This window comes from Astatotilapia calliptera, chromosome 5, assembly GCF_964374335.1.
Source record: "Astatotilapia calliptera chromosome 5, fAstCal68.1, whole genome shotgun sequence".
NCBI lineage: Eukaryota > Metazoa > Chordata > Actinopteri > Cichliformes > Cichlidae > Astatotilapia > Astatotilapia calliptera.
In genome coordinates, this window is record NC_137426.1 from 36,775,052 (window position 1) to 36,794,211 (window position 19,160).

The following is a 19,160-nucleotide window of genomic DNA, read 5'->3' on the forward strand; positions in this document are numbered from 1 at the left end:
GGAAAACAGTTATTTTGGTGTAGTATGAAAGATTTATTCAGTAGGACAAGCTGTAAAATCTATGAAAACAAAAGCCCAAAAAAATTTGCCGTCCTCCACATTTTCCGAAGACTTAACATCTTAAAGTTGATATTTTGAGGTAAACAAGCAAACCTTTTGTTTAACAGTCCCCTCTCATCCCCACTATCCCCTGCATCTGGATAATGTAGTGGTAAGACTAGACACCTTTGGAATGAGAGTCGCAAGTTCGTTTTCCCCACCTGGTATCCAGTAAGGGTCCTGGCTAGACCCCCCCCCCCCCCCCCAATGCTAAAGCCAAGTCCTGGAATGGCGCGGCTATGTCTACAGCCTGTCTGCAGCTCGGACACAAGCATTTCACTACATGTTGTACTCTGTATGAATGTGTATGTGACAAAGGTTGTTTGTTTGTTTGTTTTAAAGCAAGAGCTGGAAAGATGTTGACCTGTTAAGTTCTCTTAACAAAGAAATCCAATAAGCCCACAGTGGTAAAGAAAAAAACAAGCTCATGTCACCCAGTTAAACTCAAAGACATGTTACAAAGTCCTATATCATTCATGTTCAACCCTCATGAACTTAGGCACACGCTAACTGTCGATTTTTATTTTGACTAAAGATTTCAGGTCAGCTGTTTGAGGTGATGTCTTCCTAAACAGTTCATTATCTTTTTGGTTCACCCCGATGTGCAAACCTGACAGTGCACTCTCTGGTATTGTGAGGAGGTATTTCTGCTGCTGATGAAGCCACAGCACTCCAGATGGTGGTAAAACCTGCAAAACAACAGTGGAGGCCTCACATTGCATCACTCGGGACTCTGTATTTGATCAGGTGAATAGACTGCAGATCATACCTGTTTAAACGCAGCTCCTTGTCTATTTCCTCCAGAGTCTTCCCTTTTGTCTCTGGTAGCATGAAGTAGAAGAACACTGCAGCTGCCACAGCAGTCAGCCCATACACAAGAAACATCCCTGACAGGCCAATCATATCTGCAGAATTAAAACACATTTCTTTTTGCTACCATGTTCAAAAACATATTTACACTGTGGGTCTTGATATGTTTTTACTTTGTGTGTTGGGTTCTAGGTCAATGACATACAATTAGGGCCATACGTTTTGAATAATGAAAATAAATAAAGAAAAACAAATTTGCTTCTGTAAATCACAACAGTGGATTTTAAATCAAACAAGTAATCTTAACTGTTAAACTTTGAGCTTTTAAAAAAAATCTGCATTTATAGATTTTATATTTTGCATTTTTTGGTTATTCATTATCAAAAAAATATTAAACTATTTTGTGCAACGCATTTAACTTCAAACTGGAGAGCTTTTATTTTGGTATACCATTAACTTCATGTAAATTGTCCTTCTGCACAGGAGATCCAGCTCATTACATTTCATGCTGAACTTTTAGGGTCAAGGTTGGGTTCATTTAAAAGTCAACATTATAGCTATCGTACTTTTAAAAAAAAGGAGAAACAAAAAGTATAATTCTCCATATTTCACACTTTCAGACTTGTTTCCATTCAGTTATAAACAAGTCACTCTGAATTTTCACATAATTAACAGTTAACAAGCTTTCAAGCAGCTTTCAACTTTTATATGCCAGCATGACACCGATCACAAATTCCCATCTCAAGAAGCACAAATAATTGTAGTATTTGAGTATTATCCACAGCCAGAAGCAAAGCTGATAAAAACTGGAGGTGGGAATGAGAGAGTAACTTGCTTTAAATACTACCCATGATAACAGTGGTATCTTGATGCATGCTCAATCATCCAGGTAAGTAAATCCCAAAAAGGTTGATTCTGTTCATCTGGACGTAGCGTTTTCAGTGGGAGAGACGTTTCGTCACTCATCCAAGTGACTTCTTCAGTCTTCTGACTGCAGGTTTTGCCATTCTTATAAACGGTACCTTTGCACAATGACTGAAACCAGCACTACTAATGAACAATGGGCTGTGAGGTCAGTTCCTTGATCATTAATGATGTAAGAACATCACATCAAGAAGGCCCTGAGTAAACGTGGTTATCCTTGCTGGACATTTGTTAAACCTGGGAAGGCACCTAAAGAAAGCTCCAACCGATCCAGGAAAGAAGGACAACCACTGCCTCCTGTGTCAGGAGTATTGGAACAGTTGAGATGCATTTTTTCTAAACACTGCGTCTCTGTGGCTTTTAAGCTAAGGACCATGGTCTTAGACTTGGAGATGCTAATTCTCATCCCAAGCCACTTCACATACAAGTTATAAACAGAACTGTTAACAAAGGACAGCCCTGGCAGAGTCCAACTCCCACCAGTAATGAGTCTGACTTAGCAAGTCGAGCCATTTGTCAGGGTGGGATCACCACTGGTAGCTTAATGTTAGCAGTTAATGTTAATGTTAGCGTGTTGCTTTTTCAGGCATTTAATGTGTTTGCAACAGTGGATCCTTATCTTTTTGTACATTATATATGAGGTCATATGTATATTCACCACATAATACAATGTAATTACACTTTATTGTATCCAGTACTTTTATTTTAGGGTACGCACTAAATTGGATACAATACAGAGAAGTTTAGCATAAAATGTTAACGTTTCTCCAACGTTGTCTTCCCAGCAGTTTCACCGGATGGCCAGGATGCGCAAGGATGACACGCAAATTCGTGAAGCGTTCCACATTTTTGTGGGTGGCTGTAGCGCAGGAGGTAGAGCCGATCATCTACTGATTGGAAGGCTGGTGGTTCAATCCCTGGCCCTACTCTGCAAATATCCTTGTGCAAGATACTAACCCCAAGTTGCTCTCTGATGCATCAATCAGAGGCTGGGTGAATGTGGCATGTAGTTTAGAGCGCTTTGACTGAGCAGTCCATTTATCATGCATCATGAAATCAATAGATGTAATGAACTTTTTTTTTGGAAGCATTTTATTATTATAATTATTATGATTTTTTTTATTCATTTATTTTTTTTCTGGTAAACTAAAGGTAAACATCTAGCTACTTTAAAACCTATAGTGCTATTGAAACTCCAAGACTCACCAATAACATTCAAAAAGGTGAAGGTGACCAGCAGATTTGCAGCCCAGTTGAAGCAGTTTGTGAATGCGAATGCTCTTCCTTTAACAGCAGCTGGAAATATTTCACTCAGGAGGAGCCATGTCACTGATCCAAAAAAAAACAACAAAAAACGTTATGATAACCCACAGGTAAAAATTGTAATGGAGGTAAAGCTATGCTTGACAAATACACAGAAATTATTTAAGCTTTAAATCTATAAAGTAAATAATATTGAATAAATTTACACACTTGGTCCAAATCCAACAGAGTATGCACTGACAGTACCCATCATACACAGGAGGATGATCCAGTTGATCACTTTGCCGTGGACTTTAGTAAAAGTTTGTGGAGTGGGTTCCAAAGAAATGTGGCCGATTTTATCTTGTGTGGTGTTTTTAAAAAGAAAGTGGTTTCCAGCCAGAGACGTATCAAAAACAGAGTAATTGCCAACAGGTGAGTGACGTGCCCGTGTTTCGTTAACGTCAATGTTTTGAGCATTACAAGGTCTCATAGCGGTCACCTGCGAATGTCCACTGAAGAGTCCGATGGTTATTAGGCACAGAGCCATGACAGAGCAGCCTCCGATGAGCAGAGGCCTTCTGCCCACTCTGTCTGAAAACGCCATGGATATCAGAGTAGCAATCACTTTGACCAACCCCAACCCAACTGATGCCAACACTGCTGAGGAGTCACTCTGAAATCCCACTGTGTGGAAGATGGTGGAGGCATAAAACAGTACGTTTGGCTGGCCTGTGAACTGCTGAAAGAGAACTAATCCCAGCCCGATGACAGTCCGAGTCCTCATATTGTCCTGGCGCTTGAACAAGTAGAAAGTGCTGCGTTGAACCTTCTTATTTCTCTTGCTAGACTGCACTTTTGAGTCATCTGCTTCTTGGGCTTCAGTGCTGTCATTTTGAAAGCACTGACTCTGGTTGAAAGAATCCTTACTACTGGAAGGGAGTAAGCAGATGGACATGAGCTGTACCAGTGTTGGTACCACAGCTAGACCAAACATCCACTTCCACCCTCTTTTATAGCCAGACAGGATATAGTTAATGGCATAAGCTGACAGGATGCCCACAGTAATCCCAGCCTCATACAGTGTTACCAGGAAACCTCTGCGGTCTGGACTTACTACCTCAGACACAAAGAGGCAGCAGGACATGGAGGATACAGACATGGCAAAGCCTATTGTGATCCTTCCTATGACCAGTGCTAAGAATGAGTTGATGAGCAGAACCAGGCTGGCTGTCAGGATCATGACATTGCTGATGAGGATGGAGTTCCTGGAGCCATGACGGTCAATTAAGCAGCCGCCAATGATCGAGGCCAGCAAGGCTCCTATCAGCAAGGAGCTGACCAGCGCCTCCTGCTGAATGCATGACAGCCTGAAATCAACCTTGAGCTGCAGTAAAGCACCCGATATGATGCCCAGCTCATAACCAAAGACAAGTCCGCCCAGAGTAGACACCACACTGGCCAATGGCGTGATAGGACAACCTGTGAGGAAAGAAAAATTAAGATGGTTAATTTTTAAAGTATAAAAGAAAATGTACTGCCTCCCAAATAATCTCAGTTGTAAGGAATTACACAGAAGAAAACTACTGAACGGTTATAAGATTTGAATCCATTCATTTTATGTTATTTGTGGTAAACTGAATTGGAAACATTCTTTTTCTTTGTGTTTGTTGGGTTAGCGTCTAGAAATAAAGATGGAACTTGAAACAGCTTGGTTTGATGCATACTTAGATGATGTTATTTGGACAAAACCTTAAATCCTTCAGATGTCAGGAGTTAGTTTACAACTTACTAAACTCCTGACATCATCAGCAAGTGGTACTACAACTTCATCTTGCTGATCACGTTAGAACAACAGGTGCATTTTAGCTTTAGAAAGTACCCTAATAAATGAGCCACATTGGTCACTGTGATCACCCTGTGGTTCTCTGATGTTCAGAATCTATTGATTGAAATGCAAATGAGGCAGAAAAAGATGAAGATGTAAGCTGCTGGAGTTCAGTCTTCCCTTGATAGTCATTTAATTTTCACCTTTGCACCTTTGAGTAATTAAAGATGTTGTGCTGTTCAATAACCATGTTCTGAATGTAGATTCAGGGCTTCAGTGTGAAATGTGAGCTATCAGCAGCTAGAACAATCAAGCAAGCATTTGCACTGGCGGATCACATTAGTCAACACTAATGCATTTCACACAATATTTACACCAATTTACTTTATGTCACAGTAAAAATCAGCATTTGATTGTGGTAAACTGATTTACATAAAATTACTTACTCATTGCTTCTGTCTTGTTATGTGCACATTTAAGCCAGACCATGCAGCTCTAAATCCATCTTTCAGAAGACATTCACTGTAGAGTATATGGGAAACAATAAAAAGATCATCTCCATTTCGTGTACTGTCCTCCTGCTCTGGCACCAACAGGAAGCCCTGCTGACAGAAAATCAAAGGAAGCCCATCAGAGCCTGTAGCAGCACCGCTGCCATGACAACACTTTTGTTGATTACAATGATTTCATTAGGGAGTCCATGCAAAGAAGGTATAAAAAGAATGAAATAAAACATGTCTGTGTAGAAAGCAGTTAGCTCGTCAAAGTATAATTCTACTAGACATCCTGTCACCTGACAGTGACAAGGCAGTGGAGAATTTGATGTGTCGCTCTGAAATATCAAGAGGGAGAGGAACACCACTACTGTAGTTAAAAAGCACTTGTGTCTCTGCTTACTGACTCTGGAAGACATTAATTATCACCGACAAGCTTCAGTATTCATTAGCTGGAACACTGAACTGTCACCGAAACATCCAGACTTTCCTGACTGGTGGATGAGTCATTCAACAGTTCATTCACTGATCAATAACTTGGACAGTGCTCATAACTAACATACAAAAGACAACGATTCAACTTAACGCTTTAATTGACGTATGTTGGCAGAGTCGTCTGTCTTTTTGTGCTAGTGTCAGTCCAGGGTGTATAAGAGCCTTCTATGAGAATAACCTGACTAGTTTAACAGAGTAACTTTTCATCACTTTTCTTAAAACAATTAATTTTTTTGACAAACTTTTTTGTGTAAAAGGTGGATTAATTTAATCTTTCAATTTATTAAATATTTAAATATTTAAAATCTGCAAGTAGAATGATTTCACAAGTTTCTTTACAAAATTTGCTGTGCTTTTTCGATAGTAAGGCAGTAAATACGTTATACAACTATTATATTTGTTTCCGACTATTATTGCAAAAATAATGATAATAATAATGATGATGATAATAATAGCAATCCACCTGGAATTAAATACGATGTTTAGAAATCTGTAGCACGGCTGGGGTTCACACTTAAAACCATGACAGTAAAAAGTAAAATATTTCCTGTTTAAAACACTTCAATAACATTTTTACTTATAGTTACGTAAATGCCACCATATTTACGTAAAATTCAAAATTCCGTAAAAATTCCTCTTCACAACTCTCTTGCAGCCTATTTTAACGCTCCAGCTTCTTCTGTTGTGGAGAAATGTAGCTCCATTATTCATCCCTCCCACTGTATTTCAGCAAGCACAGTGGGCACGCACGCACACACACACACAGGGCAATCCGCTGTGAATTTATATATTTTGGGGTAGGACAGAGAAATGGACTCACCTCTGGCAGCAGGAAACAATACACAAAAATGCTCCTGGAAAACCTCTGGCCCTCCAGGAAGTTGGGGCTACGTGGCAGCAGTGTCGGATTGCAAAGAAGAATTTCTTGGCCAAGTTTTGACGCCAGAGGTCGTCAGCTATGGAAGTTCCCCGGGAAGGTAATCCAGGCAGAGGATCTGCAAGCACCGCCCACAGCCGGCCAGAGCAGAGAGGAGGACCAGTCCGCTCGCTTTGTCACACACACACACACACACACACACACACACATTGAAGGGTTTAGGTAAGCAGCAGAATGGCCGACGGCTGTCTTCAATTTGAAAATGCTGATATGGATGTAACAGGTTGTATCAGTGCAAGCTACACTTAAAATGTTAATACTATTATTACTGCTGGGTCTTGACATTATAAAGTGCCTTTAGGCGACTGTTGTTATGATTTGACACTATATAAATGAATCGAATTGAATGAATACACTAACTGGCCACTTTATTAGGTACACCGTGTTGTACCGCCTTTCCCCTCAGAACTGCCTTAGTTTTCAAAGGCATTGTTTTTGCAAGGTGGTGAAAACATTCTTTGGTCCATGTTGACATGCTGCCATCACACAGCTCCTGCAGATTTGTCAGCTCCATGATTTGAATCGCATTCAAAAGGTGGTCTATTGCATTAATAGTAACAATGAAGGCCTCTTTATGTACAGTGAACCCGAGTCATGTTGAAGAAGCCGGTTTTAGATGGCGTGAACTTTGTGAGTCATAGGTTATTTGTGTATATTTTGTGTATTATTTGTGTGTATGTGCTCTACATCGAAAACGTTTCTCTGTATTTATGTGTAGGTATTTTTGTGGTCGCTAGGTGGCAGACGTAAAAAAAGAGCACGGAGGAGGAGGAAGTAAACATGGCGCGGGAGAGCAACATGGCGGTCCCTGAGTTCCTCAGGCAAGCAGAGTTGTTGAAGCAAGGGGCAGAAGCCCGGGTGTACCGGGCCGAGTTTCTGGGAACGCCAACAATAGTGAAGGAAAGGTTCCCTAAACGCTACAGACACCCAGCCTTAGACGAAAAGCTGACACACCGCAGGACCGTGCAGGAGGTCCGCGCCATATTACGGTGTCGGAGAGCAGGCAAGTCCTCCGCTGGTGGAGGTGATCCAATTAGCACCACCCTAAGGTGGTTTAAGAATATTTGTAGCCAACTAACCCACTGGATAGACTGTTGGCTTTGCTGGTCGTGAGTCAATGATTACGCCAGATTGACTTTTCAGCTAAATTGCGTTTATTATCTGAACAACAGACGATATTCAGTCTGCAGAGACGTACACAGCAGCGGTTCTATCTTGTTGGAAGCTTCAGATCTGTGAATATTTATACTTGCACGATGATTTAGTTTTCTGGTTTGTGACCAAATGATTAAGCAGCCAACAACAAAGTGGAATGTGTTTATTCCTTTGCTCGTTTCATTCAAATGCAAGAAAGTGATCCCTACATAACTCATAGTTGGTATATGTTGTGTACAAACCCCTTCTTCTCCACAAGGGGGCACAATAGATGAGCAAATGCTTCCACAGATGTTTAGTCACAGCTTCTGCATAAAGTCAGCTTCATGAAAAATTACAAATTCAACCCTTCTCACATTTTATCTCTTATGTTTTGTTGTGCATTCTCAACTTCTGTGTTATCTATTCAACATGGATCTGAACATTTTCTCTAAAATCTGCTCCGCCCACACTGAAACATCTTTTAGCCACACACAAACCTTAATCGATAATTGAATGGTATTGTAGTCACACAAAGTTTGTAAAATCAGACTTTTTCTTCTTCACAGGAATATCTGCCCCTGTAGTCTACTTTGTGGACTATACCTGCCACTGTATCTTCCTGGAGGACATTGTGGGTTCCTCAACTGTGCGTGACTATATTGCATCTGCTCAACAGTCTGACTCCTGCAAGGAGCTGAAGTTGCAGAGGCTGGCCGAGCGCGTGGGGCAGGTCCTGGCTAAAATGCACGATGAAGATGTCATCCACGGAGACCTGACCACCTCCAACATGCTGCTGAGACCCAGCCCAGAGGGAGGAGAATCCGACCTGGTCCTCATAGATTTTGGTCTGAGTTACATCTCTGCTCTGCCCGAGGATAAGGGTGTGGACTTGTATGTGCTGGAGAAAGCCTTCCTCAGTACCCACCCCAACACAGAGGAACTGTTTGAGAAGCTGCTGAAAAGCTACACAGCGTCATCCAAGAAGTCATCAGCTGTCATTAAAAAGCTTGACGAGGTTCGGTTGAGGGGAAGGAAGAGGTCAATGGTGGGGTGAAGATACTCCCCATGTGTGTACAGGGGCAGACTTGTGGAATTTCATAACGCTGAAATTAAGACACTGTTGTGCACAGTCTGTAAATTAACATTATGCAAAAATTGTAATTGAATATAACAATATTTCTAATAAATGGGGCCTCAGATCTTGCAGTTTATGTGGTGATTTATATAAAAGCACCTAAGGTACTGCTCAGTATCCTCAAGGTTTGAGGGTCAGGCTCCCAGGTAGAGGACCCAAGCTTGAAGGATAGACTGCCCGTAGGGGGCGAAAGGGAATTGAGACATAGATATGTGTGTATATATATATCAAGTAGTTTGTGTTCCATGAAAAATGGAACCGGTAAACTGAATTTATGAACACACACACAAGTGGATCAATTTAGTATTAAGAACTTTATAAAACTACTGCATTCCTTTTGACATGAGCACTGATAAGCTGAAGCAGTCATGCAGGATTTTAAAGACGGCAGAAATGAGTGTTTCCTCAATCACGGAGAAGGTTACTTGTAGAGAACAGTCAGCTATTCAAGTGTCAGTTTTAATTATATAGCAGCAAATTCCAACAACGGTTGCCTCAAGGAGCTTTATATTGTAAGGTAAAGAGCTTACAGCAATACAGTGAACATGTTGGATGCAGAACAAACTTTGGAATAGAAATTACCAGAAATTTTCACGAGTACCAATTTGTAATGGTTAGACCAAACCAGAACTTACTGGTGACGACATACGTACAGGGTTTTGGGTTTAAATTTCATGGTTGGCTGGAGCCTTTGTGGATAGTGTTTGCAGATTCTCCTTGTGCCTCTTTGGTTTTCTTCTGCAGTTAAAATTCTGAGTCTGAATGGCACTAGAAGTCAGGTAGGCAGGTCAAAGTCCAAGAGGAGGTGCACTATGACTGATAAGCAGACACTTAAGGTGAATGTTTAGCCACCACAACCATGCTTAATAACACAGGATTTGTAATGCACCACGTGATCTTCAGTTAGCTGTGTTTGAATTGTGCGAACACACCCAAGTAAAAACGAATGTGTCACATGTTGCTTTCATTTTTAATTTACAGTGACGGTAACATCTGAGACCCCATGGATCAGCAGCGTATTACAAACATGACGATTAAACTCATGGTTCTTGCCTTGTACTGTAAAGGTGAGTGTTTGTCAGTGTTCCGGCTTGTAAATGACAGCTCTGTCCTTTTCGTTCTCAAAGTCTACATGACTCCTTCCAGGTTCCTTGGCTGAGATCACCAGAGAGCTCAGTGTCTTAGTGGGCAATGAGGTAACGCTCAGCTGCATGTTCGACACACCGCATAAGCTAGTGGAGTGGAGTGCTCTTAGTATTGAATGGAACATGGTGGACAAACACGCAAAGAAGAGCATGGTGTACACGCTGGAAGATGGAAGAGCTCATGTGTACAAAGAAGGCTCTGTGGTGAATGAAACGTGCCTGCGTCAGAGTGATGCGTCGCTGCAGCTTCATAATGTCACTGTAGGAGATGAAGGACTGTACACCTGCAGAGTCATCAACCCTCTGATCTACACAGAGTCCACTGCTCTGAAAGTGCTCGGTACGCCTGAGAGTTATATGGGCCAAGAAAGCCACAGTGTTTATCTAGCTTAATAATACAAAAAAGGAGGAACTTTAACGTGAAGTTGCAGGTAATTTAAAAATTGACATTTCAGATGTCAGCGAGCTTCACCAAACAGACAAGCTGCAGGTTATTTTTTGTTTAAGACATCACGCTGTATGAAATTTATGCATGCATGAATTTATTCTCAAAGTTTAAACAAGGTGACCCTGTGGAACAGGCTGAACTATAAAAAGGTAGTATTCTCATAAGATTTACAGTAATATATATATATATATATATGTGTGTGTGCACAAACAGTTGCCTGCAAACCTAAATGAACTGTCTCAAAGTTGTAAAAATTCCAGCGTGCAGCTTATCAGCAGCACGGTATGGAGATCTGCCAGTTGTGTTTGCTGCTGGAAGATCCCACTAGTGCTCTACAGAGCTTCCATGTTAAGCTTTGATAAATGAAAATAACAAACTTGGGCTGTACTGAATCCTGTACAGTGGTCATTCGTTACATAAGTGATGGATGGGTGCAGCTAAAGGTGGTTTTGCATCTTGGCTTAGTTTTTGTTAAATAAATAATGGCGTAACATGCCATGTTAATCTGTGATTGTCTTTACTGGATATTTTTATTATGCCTATAAAACCTTAGCATTGAACGAGGGTGTACTTTCTTTTTAAGAAAATTACCCAACTGCTCACTTGATTAATAATAAATGTGTTACTGAGGACTTTATGGTCTTCATAGCTTCAAGACCAAGATGCACAAAACAATTAGTGACATTATATCCATTTTTGTGCAAATTGTCGAATTCAAGCACAATCATTTTAAATAATTTTAATGATAACAATGTAATATCTGTTTCTGAACCGTACACCTTCAGCTCTGCCTTCAGTGTTGCTCCCAGAAAAGGCAACAGTGAGAGAAGGACAGGAGAAAACCATACAGTGTGATGTAACAGGTTTCTACCCAGAGAAAGTGGCTGTGACGTGGCTGATCCAAAATGGCACCCAGACCATCCATGCAGGGTTGGGCCAACTGTCCCGTGTATGCAATGAGCTGGCTGTACACAATCCAGATGGCACCTACAGCATTCGTAGTGGCATCACGCTGCACTCCTCAGTTCTAAGGGGTGGAGAAATACATGTCATCTGCCAAGTTGAGCACCAGACCTACAATGGTCTGTACAACCGATCTGTAACACTGGCTGTTCAAGGTGGGATTTTATTCATTTATTCTTTGGATCGCTTGATTTCATAGATACATAGTGGTATACTGTAGCGCAGGTAATCAGAAGATTGATAGTTTGATCCCTGGCTGCTCCAGTCTGCATGGCAAAGTATCCTTGGACAAGAACCAAAAGTTGCTCATTGGCGTATGAGTGCGTGTGAATGTTAGACAGGAAGCACAAAAAAGCAAAGTACAAAGCAAAAGCGCCTGTAGTTCACTTGAGTTTTCCAGTAGAGAAGAAAAGCACCATATAAGAACCATTCCATTTAATATTTACTATGTTACTTTCATGTGCTTTTCCTTCAGCTCCATCAGAGCCGCTTCACAGTACAGCCACTGTGATAGCTGTTACAAGTGCAATAACTTTGCTACTGGTCACCTGTGTTACTGGAGGATCTTTATATCTCTACAGATATTTTTACAAAGGTATGTATCAACACAAGCACATTTCTTTTGTTAAATTTTGATAATTTGCTTTGCTTGGTCTTATTTGAATGCGATAATGTCAGATGTTCACATTAAAGATGTCTACAGATTTAACAAATTTGGCAACTATGTGTAAATTAAGGGAAAAACTACAGCTTAAGTTGTAAGCCTAATCTTAAAAGTAGAGAGGGTGTTCTTTCCCGAATCCAAACTGGAAGCTGGTTTCACAGAAGAGAGGCCTGAAAACCTCCTGTTCTACCCCTCCCATTCTACTTTCAAATACTTTAGGAACCACAAGTAAGCCCGCAGTCTGAAAGTGAATTACTTTGTTGGGGTGATACGATACTATGAAGCCTTTAAGATAAAACAGAGCCTGATTATTCAAGACCTTCTATCTGATGAGAAGGATTTTAAATTCAATTCTGTATTTAGGGAGCCTTTTTTATCCCTTTATTACCATCCCTTTAAAGTTTTACCTAGATATCATAAAGTTTGTTTGATTTTGAAAAAGTTTGATTTCATTAAAATGAAAAGAAAATGCTGCTATTTCTCTTCACAGTTCCATTTAATGTTTCGGAAATCAGTCAGCCCAACATCATATACGCTCAGGTACCCACAGAACTGAAGTGCACCATTCAGGGAGCCACAAGGTGGGAGCTCAAAGTGAAATGGTTTAAACAAAGAACCAGTCCAGACTCAGTGATTCAGTCAGAGTCAGGTTCTTCAGATTCCCTGCTGGAGACTGAGGATCTCAGCGAATGGGCTAGTCTGCAGTCAGATGGCAAAAATCACACATCTCTCCTGCCTGTATTTCTGACTGTTACTGAAGACCAAACCAAATACCAGTGTGTAGTGTGGTGCAAGGACAGGAGCTTCAGAAGGGAGACCACAGTCAAGGTTAAAGGTGAGTAGTTTTGGCTTTGGGAGCAGATTATCAGACAGGGCACTCTGAGAATTCAGCTCAGTGGGGAAATCCTCAGCCCGGTTTCATAAGAAAACATGTTCATGTGCACACAAACTGTTACGTTTTATGTGAGTGTGAGCATGGATTTGTAATTAAAGTTCTTTTAATAGGGAGGATATTTCATGACAGAAGCATGATGTTTCAGAGAAACACAAAGTATCACACTGAGAAAAGAAAGCTATTCTTCCCAAACCACAATCTTTTTCTAATTATAAGTTTTTAATCCCTAACCTCAAACAAGCTGTTTGAAAATCTGTGATGTGTATGACTTGAAATTGTCGTACACAGCACAGTGGCAAAAGTTTTTAACTCCGCCCCCAATTCCTCTTATCACTAAAATGCAACCTTTAAAAGTGGGAAATATTCAATATGTGCAAATGGACATGAACTGGTACAGAAAAAAAACTATAAAATTTGTTTCCAGGAACAAATAACAATAGATTAAAGATTAAATATTACAACTATTTCGAGAAATGTCATGAGACTGTGTTGGAATCCCATAATGCCATGCATCCTAACTAAAAGTTTAACTGGAGAAACACGTGACCCAATCCACGTGTACCAGTAAGTGCAGTAGGCATATTTAATCCTATTTATAGAAAAGAAGTAATGATTGTGTTGAAATTCTATTTATCTATATTACATTATATAATTAAGTTCTGTACCATAATTTATATACATATAGTATATATAGCTATATACCAGACTAGGAGGCACAGTGGCTTGGTTCAAATGCACTGGCTGTGGCCTCTGTAGAGTTTGCATGTTCTCTATACATGTGCTGGGTTTTCTCCAGGTTCTCTGGCTTCTTCCCACAGTCCCACATGTCCCCAAAGACATGCAGTTATTGGGGTTAGTTGGTGAATCTAAACTGTCCATAGGCGTGAATGTGAGTATAAATGTTTGTCTGTCTCTCTGTGTTAGCCAGAGACAAATGAAATGAAATAGGAAGTTTGCCAGATTTTGGGAAAATAAACACATGATCCTATTTTAAGTGGTGTCTACATATAAGGCGACATAATCGCACCAAACATCTTTGATTCATATATCCGATGACATCATTCCAAAAGTCCTCATCTTTGGCTTTTACTTCCCATGAGGTTAATGAAAGATTCAACGATAAAATTTATGCTAGATCTTCTTGTCACAACCCCAAAGGGGATTTGTAAGAAAGCACTAAATGTTTGTGTTACTGGAAACTTCTGGTTTTTTTTTGTTTTGTTGTATTTAAATTAAACAATCTCATTTGGGGCTGCATGTCTTGCCAATCCTGAAAAAAACTACTTTCATTGTTATTTAACGACAATCATTTACAGTTTGGTCCAGATATATTAGAACACTAACACAAGTTTTGTTTTTTTACCTGTTTACTGTAGTTTGACAATGGACATTGAACATTATGTGTATCTCCAAAGGTTGATTCTGTTCATCTGGACGTAGCGTTTTGTGGGAGAAACGTTAAGATTAAGGAACTGACCTCCCAGCCCATTGTTCCTTCAGTGGGCTGGTTTCAGTCATTATGCAAATGTACTGTTTATAAGATTGGAAACCTGCAGTCAGCTGAGACTGAAGAAGTCACCTGGATGAGTGATGAAACGTTTCTCCCACAAAATGCTACGTCCAGATGAACAGAATCAACTTTTGGAGATTTACTTTCCTGGATGATTGAGCATGCATCAAAACAAAAGTAATTGGACAGTTCACTCAAAGTGCTACTTCACAGGCAGGTGTGGGCAATTCCTTTGTTATGTCATTATCAATTAAGTAGATAAAAGGCCAGGAGTTGATTTAAGGTTTGGTGCTTGCATTTGGAAGATTTTGCTGTGAACAGAAAACAGGTGGCCAGCTCCATGCCGTTGAAAAGAAGCCATCCTGAAGCTGAGAAAACAGAAAAAAACCACTCCTAATATTGGTACAATAAATTGAGTGGCAAAATCTACAGTTTGGTACATCCTGAGAAAGAAAGAAGCACTTGTGAACAGTGGTGGATGATTGCAGAATTATTTCCATGGCGATGAGAAACCCCTTCACAATAGCAATTAAGTAAACAACACTCTCCAGGGGGGAAGCATACCACATCATCTGTAAAACACAGCAGAGGCAGTGTGCATGGCTGTTAGTGGCACTGGGACACTAGTGTTTACTGATGATGTGACAGAGGATAGAAGCAGCCGAATGAATTCTGAGGTGTTCAGGGACATACTGTCTGCTTAAATCCAGCTAAATGGAGTCAAATTGATTGGGCAGTGTTTCATAATATGGATTTACAATGACCCAAACAAACAGCCAAATCAACTCAGGAGTTTATTAAAGCAAAGAAGTGGAATATTCTTGAATGGCCAAGTCACCTGATCTTAGCCCAACAGAGCATTTCACTTGCTGAAGACTAAACTTCAGACACAAAGGCTCACAAACAGACAGCAACTGAAAGCCGCTGCAGTAACAGCCTGGCAGAGCACTAAAAAGGAGGAAGCCCAACATCTGAGTTCATACATGAGTTCAAGACTTCAGGCTGTCATTGCCAGCAAAGGGTTTTCATACAAGTGTTAGAAATGAACATTTTATTTTCAGTTATTCAATCTGTCCTGTTGCTTTTGAGCATCTGTAATTAAGGGATTGTGTTAAGATTGCTTTGGTTCCTCACATTTTATTTTTATCTTTTTGTTCAACCCACTGAATTAAAGCTGCAGGTCTGCACTTTAACTCCATCTGAGTGGTTTCATTTCAAATCCGTTGCAGTAATGTACAGAACCACAATTAGAAAAAAGTTGTCCGTGTCCAAATATTTATGGACCTAACTGTATTTGTGGTATGACACAATCTTAGCTTTTTCTACCATTAGCATGTTTGACTACATAATTTAATTATAAAATTATGCCTGTTGACTGACTTCATTTTCTTCTCATGTACTCTCCTCCCACCACACACACATACTTCCAGTGGAACCATCTTTTCTTAAGATCTCCAGCATTCCTCAGATCCCAAAGGTGGAGAGGCTGCTGGTTCTCTGCTGTCGCGTGGAGAACTTTTACCCCCAGGACATCGACCTGGAATGGTACAGGAATGATGGGGAGAAGGTCCACCTCGTCACTCACTTTGGCCCCTTCTCTGACCAGAGCCGCCTCTACAATGTGTGGAGTAAGATCGAGCTCATCATGGCCATAGAGGATGAGAGGGCCATGTACACTTGCCGTGTTTACCACTCCAGCTTCCAAGCTCCGGGGTACAAGGATGTCTTTTACCACATCAACACTCAAGGTAGCAGCTTCAAATGTTTTAGATTAGATGAGATTAGATGAAACTTTATTAATCCCTCGGGTGGGTTCCTCCAGGAAATTCAGTTTCAGGGACAAAGGAGTTTTTAAGTCTGTTGGTTCTTGACTTTGGGAGAAGCAACCTGTCGCTGAACAGGCTCCTCTGGTTATTTATGGCCGTGTGCAGAGGATGCCCAGCATTGTCCGTAATGTCCAGCAGTTTCTTTAATGTCCTTTTCTCTGCCACTGTCACCAGAGTGTCCAGCTTCATGCCGACCACAGAGCTAGCCTTCCTGATCAGTTTTTCCAGCCTGGATGAGTCCTTCTTTACTGTGCTGCTCCCCCAGCACACCACAGCATAGAAAAGTACTCCAGCAAACACCAGCTGGTAAAACATCCTCAGGAGCTTCCTGGAGATGTTAAAAGACCTCAGCCTCTCTGATTAGATTAGCTGGTTAAGAAAATGTCCTGGTGATGATGTAGTATGCAAAGGTCTTGAGACACCCCCTCATTTCTTTATATCTTGCTAGGAAATGGGACCTAGATGCAGTGATTTATGAAACATGCAGACATAAATGGAAATATGTCTACAGTAAAAATACCACCATGCATAGCTCCCGATAGTTTTCCATGGTCATAATTCTATCAATTTTGACAACATCCCAAACACCACTAGTAGCCCCAAACATGGCAGTCTCCACAATGTTTACAAATTTATTTCTCAAGGACATGATACTAATCCTATAGATAGTTTTAAGGCCTCCCACTTTTTCTTTTGTCCTCTTTCGTGTTTTGTAGTTTCCTCAAAGTTTTTAAGGACACGCTGAACCTTTCTGCTAAGATATGACAGCTAATGGAAATTTTTGTTGGTGTAAAAAGACTATAACTGTGTTATAGATTCAAAATTGAACTATAGAAATTGGAATAAATCAGGTGTGTGTGTCACAGGCTGAAAACGGTGCCTAAAGATACAATTTGTAATTGGTTTGTTGCTAAGTTTTCTGTTATATGTTCACACAGCACTGGTCAGAGATCAGTCTGAAAATGGTCAGAGGCATATAAGAGGTCCCTTTCTGGCATTAAATTGATTGCAATTTATGGTAAATCACAACCTGACCTTCAGAGTCAAAGGTAGCAGAGACCATGATGCTCTGGGAAGATAGACTAGTCAGTGTTAAAAAGGACTACTTTTCTATCAGCTATGATGACAGGTTTATGTTTCTTTTTGATGTGTTAAAAGAAACTGGAGTCAAATTCCCAAATGTCAGAAAATAAAACAAAGTGACTAAACTAGCTTTAGCTACTGATGATCTGTGAAACTGTACACTCATTGGCTAACAACTTGTCCTCCTCATCACATCTGGGGTTTTACAACCAGGATGGTGATGACAGAAGCTTTAAAATGGTACTTTAGAAAGTAGCGGGTCATGGTATCTTTTTTGTTGTCTATGCCTCACTATCCTAAATCTACTTACTATCCTAAATTTCAACCACATCTTATAGTTTTTTGGGTTTTTTTGTTACCAGTAGGATACTTTAGACTTGTAATTAGCAATTTAATTATTTAAAATTTTACTTTGAATTACTACTTTATTTCCATTCCACAGTTTGCATTTTCTTTCTCATTGAAAATTATACAAACAAGAGTTATTCAAAATGATCCTTCAATATCAATATATCCATAATGCTTTACTACATGTGTTGCTTTGTTCAAACAGGAACCCCCCCTGATGTGATGTTCATCAACCACGAACCTCAGTGTCCTAAAGTGAATGAAGAGTGTACTTTGCACCTGCACATAAAAGACTTTTGTCCTGAGGAGGTGTTGGTGACATGGACTAAAGATGGAGACAAGGTTGTCTCTGGTGTCTTTAATACTCCCCCCAGCCTGAACGTCAACGGCCTGTACTCCATGTTCAGTTTCCTCAAACTCAATCCCACCAAGAATTACCAAGGCTGCACATTCAAATGCCAGGTGGTTCATAGTGCTCAGAAGGAGCCTGAGGAAAGGCTCTTCATATTTCCAAAACTCTGCCTGACAGACAGCTGTTGATGTCTAAACCTACTTTGGACCATTTCACATCTGGGGAGTAAATAATTTTAGTTTTAATTCTGCAGTTCTGCTGACTACAAAACTGTAAAACAGAAAACAAAAAAAATTGAAATGCTTTAGTTTGATATCTGCAAATTTTATCCTGCCTGAATATCACTTTAGGTTAAACAGGCTGGGTTATCCACATTTAAGACTGCTATAAACCTTTTCTGACAATCTTAAAGACCACGTGATGCCCTCTGGATAATACAATAGCCATTTCATTATTATTTTTTGTTTTTATCACACACAATATTGTATTTCATATAGTTAACAGTGTCAGTTAACTATTAAGCCATTAAACTAACTCTTCTAAGGTGATGCTAGGCGCTCTACCTTCTAAGCTACCTGCAGAGTTAGTGCAGTCAGTGCACACGCTGCTTTGAATTTACTCTAAGTTTTGAGTAACCTTGGTTTCATTGCTATATGTTCCTATATGTATTCTAATTGCTGCATATTTTTTTGTTCTATTTTTTTGTGCAGAACATTTTTATTTGTATAGGAAACTGTAGTTTGTAGTTGCAAACAATTTCAAGTTTTGTTACAAAGATTGTTGAGAGAGGGACAATTGTTTTGTTGTTGTTTTCTATTAACAGAA

The 19,160-nt window shown here is 40.1% G+C and overlaps 3 protein-coding genes and 1 pseudogene across 5 annotated transcripts; 3 read left to right on the top strand and 1 right to left on the bottom strand.

Moving 5' to 3' along the window:
• Positions 1–12: 12 nt before the first annotated feature.
• On the bottom strand, positions 13–6,855 carry slc2a10 (solute carrier family 2 member 10). Of its 2 annotated transcripts, none has more exons than XM_026169115.2 (6): positions 6,713–6,855; positions 5,350–5,508; positions 3,307–4,557; positions 3,040–3,162; positions 869–1,004; positions 13–788 (listed from the first exon to the last, which is right to left on the bottom strand). In XM_026169115.2, the coding sequence occupies exons 2-6, from the start codon at positions 5,390–5,392 to the stop codon at positions 692–694; spliced, it is 1,650 nt and encodes a 549-aa protein (XP_026024900.1). In that variant the 5' UTR covers positions 5,393–5,508; positions 6,713–6,855; the 3' UTR covers positions 13–691. The 2 variants fall into 2 exon arrangements, with proteins under 2 accessions (XP_026024900.1, XP_026024899.1); XM_026169114.2 differs by having other exon boundaries at positions 5,350–5,505; positions 6,713–6,854.
• LOC113023112 (U6 spliceosomal RNA) lies at positions 2,530–2,684 on the top strand (annotated as a pseudogene).
• A 105-nt stretch (positions 6,856–6,960) lies between the features above and the next one.
• On the top strand, positions 6,961–9,172 carry tp53rk (TP53 regulating kinase). 2 transcript variants are annotated; one of them, XM_026169123.2, is made up of 3 exons: positions 6,961–6,991; positions 7,567–7,832; positions 8,533–9,172. In XM_026169123.2, the coding sequence occupies exons 2-3, from the start codon at positions 7,610–7,612 to the stop codon at positions 9,018–9,020; spliced, it is 711 nt and encodes a 236-aa protein (XP_026024908.1). In that variant the 5' UTR covers positions 6,961–6,991; positions 7,567–7,609; the 3' UTR covers positions 9,021–9,172. The 2 variants fall into 2 exon arrangements, with proteins under 2 accessions (XP_026024908.1, XP_080158292.1); XM_080302166.1 differs by having other exon boundaries at positions 6,973–6,991; positions 7,548–7,832.
• A 430-nt stretch (positions 9,173–9,602) lies between these two features.
• LOC113022354 (uncharacterized) lies at positions 9,603–19,160 on the top strand. Its single transcript, XM_080302165.1, has 7 exons — positions 9,603–10,168; positions 10,248–10,586; positions 11,480–11,812; positions 12,133–12,252; positions 12,812–13,156; positions 16,157–16,474; positions 18,189–19,160. Exons 1-7 carry the CDS (start codon positions 10,105–10,107, stop codon positions 18,521–18,523), a joined length of 1,854 nt encoding a protein of 617 aa, XP_080158291.1. The 5' UTR covers positions 9,603–10,104; the 3' UTR covers positions 18,524–19,160.